The following is a 12,934-nucleotide window of genomic DNA, read 5'->3' on the forward strand; positions in this document are numbered from 1 at the left end:
TATTTCATATTGAGTTTAGTGTTACTTCCCACTGGTTGCATTGGAGTCCAGCAATAACTAATAACTCATTTTATAAATTGTTGGACAGGATTTGTAGCAACAACAAATATTACTAGATAGTAAAGGGTAAAATGCTTTGGTGAATACTAAATATATTATTTAACATTTCAATGTTTCTCATTGCAAAATTGCTGAGTGCTAAAGAGGGTTGAGAATTTAACCTTAATGACCATTAATTGGAAGATCTTTTTGAGTTAACCTTGGTAATATTTTATCTGAATGTGAATAGATATGGTGTAAGAATGAGTAGCTGAAGTGAGTAGCTGTGCCATAAAGAACGTCTTTGGTTCAACCTCAGATCTGTCCTAAGTGACATCATCTGAGGAGGCGACAGTAGGAATTCTTCTCTTCAGTATCCCATATTTAGGGAAAGATACAAGATGGATTATAGCAACCCACCACGACACCCTTCACAGCATCTTTCAAGCCAATAACTTCTATCACTCATAAGAACTAGGGCAGTAGGTACATAGGAACATTACCATCTGTAGGTTCCCCTCCAAGTCACTTATCGCTGTTCCTACAGTGTTGCTGGGTCACATTCCTGAAATTCCCTTTCTAACAGCCCTGTGGGTGTACCTGCACCACACGGGCCGCAGTTGTTCAAGAAAGTGGCTCACCACCACCACCTCCAAGTGTTGACCTCGCCAGAGATGCTGACATCTCGTGAACAAATGAAAACAAACACTCAGAATTTCCACTTGTTCGCTGTTCAGCAATCCCTGCTCAAAGCGCACGCCAGTGGGTGCATGATGAAGACTGAATCAGGGCAAACAGTGATGCCGTGTGTGGTAAGTAGCTTGTTGGTAGCTATTACTAAGGTTCACTCGTGTGTACTGGCCACTGAAAGGAAACAGAGGTGAGCAGTGTTATGTGACAAACACAACAAACAGTCAATACATTCAGGAAGGAAGGGTGGCTGGTTACGGTTAGGGGAAATAACCATCTTAAAACAGCTAAAGTACCAATGATTTCATACAAAAATATAAAAAGTGGTAAGTGCAGCAGTATTAAATCTCACTGATAGCTGCCATGTTATAAATTAGGCTGGAACTGAGGAATCTTTGGAAGATTTAAAGGAAAAACCGGACATGTTGCTTACACTGACAGAACTTATGGATAAAATGAGAAAAGAAAACGCGCAGCTCAAAGAAAAGCAAGCTGAGCTTCAGGTAACTCGACGACTGCTGTTGGATATTTAATGTGACCATTTCAGTACAGTACAAATGATCATGTCAGCGTGTTTCAAATTAATGACTTGTTTCCAAATATTATCATTCAGATACCTGATCTGACATTGTTCTCTTGTTGAACTCTAAAGTCTTCCAACTGTCAAATATAAACACATTTAGTTGTATGTTATTATTGTTCAGATACAGAAACAGTGAATAGTTTGAAATTAACCAGCTCCTGAATAAAACTCCAGAACGAAATAGCGCGAGTGAATAGTACTTGTATACAGGAATCACCATCAAGAATTACTGGATAGATGTTCAATTTATTTTCTCATTGAAATGCTTGATTCTTCTCCTATATTTAGTTTCTAACACAACCCACTACACCATCCCTCTATTCACTTAAATTGCCCACGATTTGAAATGTATATTGTATTATAATAGGTGACTGTACAATCATAGAAATCACAGAAACCCTACAGTGCAGAAAGAGGCCATTTGACCCATCGAGTCTGCATCGACCACAATCCCACCCAGGCCCTACCCCCATATCCCTACATATTTACCCGCTAACCCCTCTAATCTACGCATCTCGGGACACCAAAGGCCAATTTTAACATGGCCAATCAACCTAACGTGCACATCTTTGGACTGTAGGAGGAAACCGGAGCACCTGGAGAAAACCCACGCAGTCACGAGGAGATTGTGCAAAATTTACACAGACAGTGACCCCAGCTCCCTGCAGCTGTGAAGCAGTAGTGCTAACCACTGTGCCACCCCAAAATAACCGTAGAATCCCTACAGTGCAGAAGGAGGCCATTCAGTCCATCAAGGATTTTTAACCAGGCCCACCTGCCCTTTCCTGTAATCCCGGGCATTTACTACGGCTAATCCACCTAACCTACACATCTTTGAATACTAAGGGGTAATTTAGCATGACCAATCCACCTAACCTGCATATCTTTGGACTGTGGAAGGAATTCTTAATACAGACCAATGCATTCTTAATACAGACCAAATGAACCGAAGTGTTTTTTGGTGTATTGGAATTATTTGAACTTTTTAATTTGTATCTGGCACTTTTTAAAATTTAAGCTTCCTTACAGTCCTCTGTTTTTGTTTCCTTTCTCTTAAAATTGGCCTGATCTTGCAGGTTGTATGTTTCCAGAGGAATTCAAGCCCAGGACACCACCAACAGTTCCAACTGTGGAGTCCGAAAAAAGACTTGGGAAAAGAGAGAGAAAGAAATACAACCATGAAGCCACAGGAGTGGAAGAGGAAATTTGGGAGGGGGGATGACCCACAGTACTTAGAAGGGAGAGTTCTAGCAAGGGAGAGAAGTAGAAGGGAGCGAGACAATCAGGACAGGCTTGAACTTTGGCATCTGGATCCACGGGAGATCAATCTAAGAAAGAGCCGGTTCCACAAGCATAGAAAACAGACTCAGAATGGCCACCATGAAGTGCCCAAAAGGAAAATTACAGGTTGTGCTAAAAAGAAAAGAACCCATAAGCCCTGCCAAAATAAAGAGAAAAAAGCTCATAGCCTTCACCAGAATTTCCAAAGAACCCATACCACCCATCAAAAAAATAGAAAAAGACCTTTGACATTCATCAAGAAAAAGACAAAACCCACCAAATATGCCATAAAATCTGGAATGTATCCCCAAAACCCGAGAGACAAGCCCACAAAAAAGAACTCCCAACGTCTTCTGTATAAAAACAGAAAAGACCAGAAATTTTCCCAAAAGTGCTCTCATAAAAAAACCCACCATGCTAATCAGAGAATCTGTAATATCAACCCAAACCCACAGCAAAAGCCCTACAGCATCTGCCACCAAAAGAGAAAGCAGCCTATGCCTAGCAAAGAAAGTCCAGGTCTGCCCAAAGGCAGCTGCAAAAAAGCCCACAGCGCTTACCACCCAAAAAAACAGAACAGAGCACATTCTTACCACAAAGAAACACATTCTGGAACTCCCAAAATCCAAACTAAATCAGGGAAAGGCCTACAACACCCATCAAAAAAGAGAAAGCAGCCCACATCTGCCAAAAAAGCCCAGATTTGTCCAGAGAAACCCAGAAAGGAGCCAGCAATGTCTGCTAAAAAATCAAGAAAGGGCTCTCGATATTTAACAAAACAAAAAGAAACCAAATTGCAACATCCACTAAGAAAAAGAAAGCAGTCATCATCCACCATAAAAAACCCACACCATCTACCTAAACAACCTCAGAAAAGAATTAATGTTATCAATCAAAAAAGCCTCCATAAACAAGCCCACAAAGCTCACCAATTCCCCCACAAAATTTGCAACAAAAACTAAGCCGAAGTAAGCAGATGATCTTAGCAAACTGCAGTGACTTAACGTTTCTCATCCTTTTACCTCCTCCTCCACCTTCCCACTTCCTGCCCGTCTGGGCGGCTTCTGGAATGATTTTATTTGCTGTAATTCTTCTCATTCTCTCACTGCTCCTCTGAGTCTCCACAGCCTGTTTCAACCTTTGTGGCTTGTACCTTGCATGGCATATCGTTTATTTTATCTGCAGATGTGTACACATACATTCACTGATTGTTGTTTCCCCTGGCAAAACGCAGTGTAATATTTTTCACAGTTTTGATAATTGACAGATGCCTAAGGGCTGTACTGATGTGCAATTACCTAGTAAGTGTGTGTATTTTTTAAGTACTTTGTGTAAATTGAGACTTTACTACCGTTTATGAAGTCAGCTTCAATCTCTCATGTACCTAGGGAATTAGCAGGTTTAAGGGAATACTCCAAGAGTAAATTTTAGAAGTTATATTTGCCAGCTTCCGTCTGCAACCTGACATTTAAATAAAATGAATGCCTACACTTGCATAATTTATCTTCTATATATCCTTCTTTGTAACGATGAGATAACTCCCATGCTTGCCTTCAGAATACCTTAAATGAGATTGTTTTGAAGTGCTTGCCTTGGGTTCTGACACTTCTTGGCAATTGATGATGTGCAATGACTGCATTTATGTAAGATAGCTATTAAGTGATTCACATGTTTAACTTCAGAGCATGTGCAGTTGTTGGTCCTTGGAGACTTGAAATGCTTTTAGGATAAGCAATAAACTATTATGTTTGTGCTTTTGGTCTTTGGCAGTGAAGAATTTTTAATTGATTCTTCAGTTCCAATGTACTTTCATTGGTCTTTGGATTGACTATAAATATTTAGAATTTAGTCTCTGTTTCAAATGTATCTTGCTTAGCAATAAATTACCAGTGTTGCATCATGTTTACCTTCCCCTCACCACCCCGAGATTATAATTTTCATCACCTTCCCATTCTGCTGTGCTATTTGCTTATCACCAGTTTTTTCCTTTGCGGGCACCTTCTCCTTCGAGTACCTTTTACTGTATTCCATTCTCTTGCTTCCCATTTAGAATCCTTGTTCTCTGCTGCATTCTGAATTTCTTTGCAGGACATTTTCTCTTCCATATGCTGGAATCCAACCTCAGTGATTTTCACGCCCATTACTTTGCTGTCTCTCCTCATTTCACTGTCACTGTGGCTTCCTAAAACACACTGTGAATTAATGTTGCTACTTCTTACTCCATCCTTAAAGTTACAAAGCCAATGCTCAGAGTGGACCCGAATCCATTCCTTGATTCCTCCAAAATCCAAATTAATCCAATTCATGATCCCCTTAAGAGAGACAAAGAAGACCCAAGCTGACAGAATAAGGCATTGCACCCCAGCCAAAAGGCCAAGAATGATGCTGCTCCTAATCTTGACCTGGACCTTGCCATCTCTCATGATCTCTACTTTTATAGTCTTGATGACAGATGAAACTGTCTCAAACCACCTCTTTGTATCTTTTGCCACCCAGATCTCTTTGTTTTTTCAATCCCACTTCAGTGCTCAATACTGAAAAAGAAATTTCTCTCATGTCACTTACAACTACGTTTTCAATCTCTCAACTCCTTAGCCTTTGGCCTTCCTATCACTACTATTTTCAGCAACTTTTGAATTGCTTAACCTCTCCCTTACCTACACTTTGGACGTTCTTTTCCTCAGTAAAATTTCACACTCTTTCACCCACATTTATCCCCTCCCTCTGATATAACCAACCTCTCTTTTATTCATTCATGGGATGTGGGCATCACTGGTTGGGCAAGCATTTATTGCTCGTCCCTCAGAGCATTTACGAGCCAGCCCCATTGCTGTGGAGTCACCTTTGGCCAGACCAGGTAAGGACAACAGGGTTTCCTCCTCAAAGGACATTAGCGAACCAGATGGGTTTTTACAACTTACTTCATGGTCACCATTAGACTTTTATTTCCAGATCTCTTTTTAATTGAATTCAAATCTCACCATCTGTCATGGTGGAATTTGAACTGGGGTCCCCAGAGTATTACCCTGGGTCTTTGGATTTACTAATCCATTGACAATATTGCCATCCATTGGCAGATTTGCTTGACCAAATTAAATACCTCTTTAAAAACCTCAGTTTTATCTTGCTCCTGAGAAGATGGTGGTGAGCCACTGTGATCCTTGGTGTGTAGGTAGCCCCTGGAGCTTTACTTTGCAACAGTGATGGAACTGCAATATATTTCCAATTCAGGATGCTACATGACTTGGAGGGAATCTTCCAGGGCCTTGTCTTAAGTTAGATCTGACTTGAAGTACTTTGTTTTTGAATCACTCTTGTTTCTCCTCTTTAAATCCTTTCCAACAGTTGAATGTCTTTTTGGTGCTAAAATTTCACATGGTCTCACTATTGATCAGTACAAGGTTGAAGTAACCTTTTTGATTTGGAGTCAGATGTCCTAAAGATGGATCTTTTATTATTTTGTTTAGCTTTATTATTACAGACTAAAAACTGAATAATTACTAATTTTACCATGATTTTCCCCTTTTCCCTCTTTGTCTCTAACAGATGCTCCATTGCAAACACAATCTGAACTCCCATTCAGAATATATTACCTATCTGCAGTTACTTAGTTCATCTGCTTATTTGTTCTGTATCATTTTAACTATTACTCTCCCTACCTATTCAGCTTGGAATTTTCAGAAAATGCAATGATATTGTAGGATGTTCTTTTCTCACCCGTTCGTGAATGGTGTAAATACCATTTGCCTTAGTACAGATCCATGTGGACCTCCGCAGATTACTGCCATCTAAGCAGTTGCTTTTCTATTTATTGCTATTTTTTGGCTCATGCTCTGAGCAAAGCAGTTTCAACCCGACAAGTTAGTTTATCATTTTCCTTGAACCATTAAACATCTCACCTTTGCAATTTTATCCAAGCATTCTGAAAATTATAATACATATAAGCTTGGATTCTGCGACAATAATGATGGCATTTGCCATCATTACTCCTTTGTAATTGATTAGCCTCTAGATTCTGCACACAACCAGTTAGAAGCAGAAATCCAGAAGATTCTGTCGCTGGTTCTGTGCTGCTTAAAGTGTGTTGTTGAAGACTATTGTGGGCCTCCCTGCCCCGCCTCGCCATTCCTCACCACCCAGACTGCAATCAAGTAGAGATCACTGGTCTGCCGACATCGCGGTCGTTTTATGTTATTGCCTCACTGCAAAAAAAAAAACCCTTGGAGAAAGTTACACCTTGTTTAATGAGGTACTAAGTTTGTATTTATTGCTGAAAAACCTCTCTGGCTCCAGAAAACTAATTCTACATTTGTGCAGTGTCAACTTTCTCCATAATGATGGTGGGGAGGGGCACTTTTTAAAAATTTTTTTAAATTTAAAGTTTACACGTCTATGATATTTCCACTTTTAATTTTGTCTGTATGTCTCAATCATTTGTTTTGCTGTTGGTAAAATGTAATTAAAATAAGGATAAACCATACTTTTACTCCTAGTTTGCTATCTGTGAAAACTACAATATTCAATTTGCCTTTGACCAAAGAAACCAACTCATTACAAATATCATTCATTATCTGGTTACCTCAAAGAATTCTGGCAAACTGTGTACACGATTGCTTCTGCATCCACATTATTACTGCTTCTTGACATTACTGATCTATAGGGTTAGGATAATGTTCTATAATGTTTTTAAGTATTTTCCCTATTACAGTTAGTGTGTTAACCAGTCTATATATTTCATGTCTTGCTTGTTTTACGAATAATTAGACGACATCCTCCCGTCATCTTGGAGATCTTTAGCACATATACCCAATTAATCTTTATTTCCTTTCTTATGTTCCTTTTTGAACACGTGTAATTTTCTTTTGTAAAACCAAACTATCCAAATTTACAGTATGTCCTCTTGCCTGTACTTTGGCATCTTCTTGTCTTTTAGCATCTTGAGCCATACTGAATCTGGAATTTGCCTTCGTTTGTGAAGACTAGATTCTTCACCATCATTATTTCCTCCACAATCTCTGTCCAACATTAATCTTTAACAGACCTGTCTGATCTGGCATACTTTTAGTTTCTCTCATCCTTAAAAAAAAGTGAAATTGCTATGGTCACTTACTAAAATGTTTTGTTTAATTTAAATTTAAACAATATTTTTAACAATTGTGCCACTGGTGATATCAGGAGGCAAGGTCAGTTTTAGAAAATCAGAAGGACAAAGTCCTTTTTCAGAGGAATTTGTGAATCGGTGTCATTTGTAACAGAAAAAGTGATTGATCCATAAAATTCTTCGCTCTTCTACCATATATCACTGTCTGACTGAACAGACACTTGTGCCATTAACTGAAATTCATCAAATCAGATTGATCTGGTGACCTGTTTCTCAAATGTCCCCAAAATTCCTCTGGAGAATAATTTATTCATGTTTGTGACACATTTGAATTATCTTCTGGTTGATTGCCAAATGCTCATGCTTCTCCACAATTGACCAGGGTTGCTACAGAAAGCACTTAATGGGTGAGATTGACAATTCCAGATAAACTGGAAGTTGCATCTCCAACTTGAAGCTACTGCAAATGAATTTTTGTAAAGAAATAGCTAATATAAAATGTTTTTCCTCATCTGCTCCAAGAGTTCATATTACTATGGTTTTTACCAAATGTTCTGCATTCAAACAATAGCTTGACTGCTTGCTGAGAGTTGATACTATTAAAGAAAAATATTTTGAAGTGTAGCATATTGTAATCATGTGCAGCAAGTACGTTAATGTGCTGCCTCCTCCATACGTTGACATTCTAAATTTTAACTTTATTAAAAATCTAAACATGGGGTCAGTTGTCCTACAACATGACTAGTCATTAAACTGTGTTTTGTAATATGTTAGATTACCTTTACATATGTACATTTAACACTTTTCTTCTTTGTTTAGTCACAAGGAGAAAACTTGGAAACACGTTTAAAACAGACTGTAGATGAGAAGCTTTCAGTTGAGTCACAGCACCAAAGCCTTGCTAAAGAAAATCAGCGGATGAAGGAATCCCTGGAACATGAAGAGAAAGCATTGTCCTTGCTGCAGAATGAGCTGCGTAAGTTGAGGGAACAAATAAGGACATTAGAAGGAAAGGGGATGGATGCTGAGACAATCATCACTGAAAACCAGAAGCTAAAGGATCATCTGGAGGAGGAAAAGCAACAGATACAGAGTTTTCTTCAACAGAAGGGGAACCTTGTGACCGAGGCTCAGATACTAAGGAAGGAATTGGACAAAGAAAGGGAAATTACTGATGCTCTCCGGAAGGAACTGGATTCTTTGAGTCATCTTCAGTCCTCGGCTAACACAGCGCAAGAAGGTAAAGATACCGAAAGTTTGCAATCCAGACTTGCAGAACTGGAGAAGAAATTGGACTTTGAGCAGCAACGCTCTGACTTGTGGGAAAGACTTTATGTTGAAGCAAAGGAAGTAAAGGATGATTCTGAACTTAAAAAAACTTCAAAGAAGCCAGACAGAAAACCAAATCCGGGGTTTTATGGGAATAGGGGTAAAAAACACCAACCCAAAGAAAGTTTTATAAGGTCATTTAAGAATGGTTTTGATGCTGTAAAAAACTCAACAAAGGAGTTTGTGCGTCATCACAAAGAAAAAATTAAATTGGCAAAAGAAGCTGTGAAAGAGAACCTTAAGAAATTCTCTGATTCTGTTAAATCTACATTCCGACATTTCCAAAACTCAGCAAAAAATTTGTTTCATAAAAATAAGAGACGTGAAGAAGCACAAGATGCGAAGACCAGACGTCAAGGGTTCCAGCAGCGCCATGATGAAGACCCTTGTCGAACAAACCAGCGTGGTGTTCACGGAGACAAAGATTCTTGTCAATATAAACCCAGGGAAACTGCTCATACGCACTCCCAATATAGTGATACAAGGAAACCCCACAGAATGTACACCAAGGAGCCTCTCAATTTTGAAAAGAGCGCAAGTGACCATGATCACTTTGGAAAGCATGCCCACTACAGGAGCCCCAAAGGTTGCTCTGGTGTCTTTGAATGTGCGCATCAGGAATCGCTGAGCCTCTTTAATAAAGCGCTCGATCCCATCAAAGTTGAAGAATTCCATAAACTTCTCCATAATTACCTTCAAGAGGAGGTGGTTGAGTTCCAACGCTGGAGTGAGCTGGAGAAATTTATAAGCCGGTTCTTCCATAATGGCCTTTTTATACACGATCAAATGTTATTCTCTGATTTTGTCAATGATGTTGAAGATTACCTTGAAGATATTGCAGAGCACCAAGAAGACAAAATTGACCCCTTTGATGACCTAGATGAATACATCTATAGGCACTTTTTTGGGGACAATTATTTCAATCGATTTGGCCCAAGGTAAATTCATCAAAGCTTGCCATTTTCTTTGTGAAGGATTTTATAATTTTTCTGGCATGATTGAAAATTGCGTTTGCTTGATGTGAAGTATTCTATCCACACAATTGAGAGGCGAGGTAGAAATTAATTTTTTTTGCCCAATTGTCAACATTATTCTAACACTTCTCGATTTAACAAAAAGAAACATTGGTTTAGATGCAGAGTAAGTTCCCTCCCTACAATTTCCAAAAAAAAGTCCAACTGCAATATCCTCCATCTGTCATTCAAAATGACCTTGTGGTATCTCGGAGTGCAATGGTCTTTTCTAAATTATTAGATTTGTGCTGTGGAGTGCCTAACCCAGCAGAAAATAGATGGATTGCGTCAATTTTTTTTTCATTTTAATCTTACCTGCAGTGAGAGAAAATTTAAAGAACTCATTGGCTTGATTGAAACGTATTGTTCATCCATGGAAAATGGAGCATAATTTGTATATATTGCTGGGTGGAAAGGTGTTAGAATATCCTTCCAAACCCTATTGGGTTGCATAGTCATGTTTGCTTTGCCCTATACTTCAGTGCAAAAATGTCAAAAAGATCTTCTAGAAGAACTCATTTGCATTTCAAATGCATAGAAAATAGGTGCAGGCATAGGCCACTTGACCCTTTGAGCCTCCACCATCTTTCAATATGATCATGGCTAATCATGCACTTCCAGTACTCCACTCCGGCTGTCTCTCCATACCCCTTGATCCCTTTAGACACAAGGGCCATGTCCAACTCCCTCTTGAACATATCTAATGAACTGGGTTCAACAGCTTTCTGTGGTAGAGAATTCCATAGGTTCACAACTCTGAGTGAAGAAATTCTTCCTCGCCTTAGAAGAATAGCTTATCCCTTAGACTGTGATTCCTAATTCTGGACGTGCCCAACATTGTGAACATTCTTCCCGCATCTAGCCAGTCCAGTCCCATCAGGATTTATATGTTTCTAAGACCCCCTCTCTTTCTTCTAAACGTCGCTGCTTGGAAATTAGTAAAAGCACTTCAAATATGTGTTGCCGGAATGGTAATACAGAATTGAGTATGCAGCCATCGGTGTGTGATTATGGTAAAATTATTATTTTTAGCTGAAAAGCAACAATGAACTCTGTTTTTGATCTTGCAGTCGGCTTTATGATGCTGGTAAATACAAACCGTGTGGAAAGCAGTCATCTAGAACTGCAGATGGCTCCAGATACCAGAGACATGAAAGGAAACCTCTGCATGCTTACCAGCACAGGGAACGTAAATGGAACAAGCCAGGCCGTACCAATGGAAGACACATGGCAAATGTTGAAATTGAGTTGGGCCCCATGCCTTTTGATCCAAAATATTAATGGGTTTTAGCTGTATAAGTGTGTATTTGAAAATGCTCAGACCTATCTGACTGCTGTTTGTGATACATGCCTAAGAATGATGACAATTTTTTTCAAACAATTTGCATCTCATTTGACTTTGAATAATAAGACAGTAGAGGTAGTTATTCTAATAACTTTCCATTTGTATTTGCAAAGTACTGGTCAAAAACTTCCTAAGCAGTTGTATTGTGCAAGTATGTTATGCTAAACGTAGTTTGGCATTATGGAGAAGACTTAAAGTTGCGGGATCTTTAATGAATTTACTAAGTCTTTGCGTGTACTGGTGTATGTGCATGAAGTCGCAAGTCTCATTTCTTCCTTAGCAAGTTTGTAATTTGCTATCATGTGAACGTAAATTCCATAAGGTGTAAATTTATCAATATTGGTGCGCAGAATTTCTTTTATTTTGAAGATTGTAATTTTATCCTGTGGTGAAAAATTAGCCCTTGTTCTTCTTACCTTCCCCAACCCCCTCCCGTGAATGATTTTGCACAGATTCTATTGAGGTTCCTGGGGGGGGGTGGTGAAGAGATGGGTTACGCTTTTAATTTGAGTTTCTTTCCTTTGTTGCAGCTATATATCTTTTTTTTTCCATTTGACAAAGTGCACAATTGTAGGCAAGTTATAATATTAAAATCAAATGGTAGTGAAGTGATGGCTTAACTCAGTGTTCGGTTAAGAAGCAGCCACATGTTGTGCGTTTATATGTGCTTCAGAATCTGTCCACCAAGAAGGGTCCTCAAATATTTTGCGTGTAAGCTAATTTCTCTTACTGGATAGCAGTGGGGCCTGATATGATTACTGTAAAAAAAAATAAATAAATTCTGTCATTTTGAAATAACCATTTCACTGATTTTTTACCTACTTGTTTTTGAAACATTTTGACGACTGTCATTTGAGTTTCTTGATCAACCCATTAGTAGTAACTTTGAATAAACCCATCTCCAATAAGGGAAATTTTTATATTGGGGCCAAAATATATTTTTAAGAAACTATTTTTTGGGCGGGATCTTGCTTTCACCCTTACATTGAGCTGATTTTCTGCTAAGTAGTAATAACAAAAAGCACAATCGGTCAAATCTTGTAAATTATTTGTCAGCAGCACAGTCGTTTGCATGGTTGTTTCACAGTGCCAGGGACCCAGGTTCAATTCCGGCCTTGGGTGACATCTGTGTGGGTTTCCTCCGGTTGCTCTGGTTTCCTCCCACACTCCAAAGATGTGTGGGTTAGGTTGATTGACCATGGTCAATTCCCCCTTAGTGTCAGGGTAAATACATGGGATTGTGAGGATAGGGCCTGGGTGGGATTTTTGTCAGTGCAGGCTTGATGGTCCAAATGGCGGCCTCTTACACTATAGGATTTTTATGATTCTCTTATATATAAGCTGTACTAGTGTGTGATTGAATACATTCTGTCTTATCTGAGTGCTCTTTGTGATGCACGCTTGATGTGTCCCAGCTCTTGAGTACCAATGGTAGAAGCTTGATATTGAAACTTGGGGAAAGGAGCAATGCAGTATCATTTCTAATTCAGAACCTTTAATCTTTTGGGGAAGATCAGACATTCAGTTGAAAATTCTGGGAGGGCTGAAACTTG

General features: G+C 39.0%; 1 protein-coding gene across 5 annotated transcripts in view; it reads left to right on the forward strand.

Moving 5' to 3' along the window:
• Window positions 1-12,179, forward strand: part of ccpg1 (cell cycle progression 1) — a 46,803-nt gene extending 34,624 nt beyond the window's left edge. For 3 of the 5 annotated variants that reach the window (XM_080214280.1, XM_080214279.1, XM_080214281.1), the window contains 3 exons: window positions 1,107-1,232; window positions 8,514-9,961; window positions 11,107-12,179. In XM_080214280.1, the coding sequence (XP_080070406.1) occupies window positions 1,107-1,232; window positions 8,514-9,961; window positions 11,107-11,317 (1,785 nt within the window). In that variant the 3' untranslated portion in view covers window positions 11,318-12,179. Of the gene's footprint in view, window positions 1-1,106; window positions 1,233-2,388; window positions 6,775-8,513; window positions 9,962-11,106 lie in introns of those variants that run through there. The other 2 variants (XM_080214283.1, XM_080214282.1) reach the window with 2 other exon arrangements.
• The last annotated feature ends 755 nt before the right edge of the window (window positions 12,180-12,934 follow it).

Source organism: Carcharhinus amblyrhynchos, chromosome 28 (assembly GCF_965287045.1).
Source record: "Carcharhinus amblyrhynchos chromosome 28, sCarAmb.v2.hapA, whole genome shotgun sequence".
Lineage (NCBI taxonomy): Eukaryota > Metazoa > Chordata > Chondrichthyes > Carcharhiniformes > Carcharhinidae > Carcharhinus > Carcharhinus amblyrhynchos.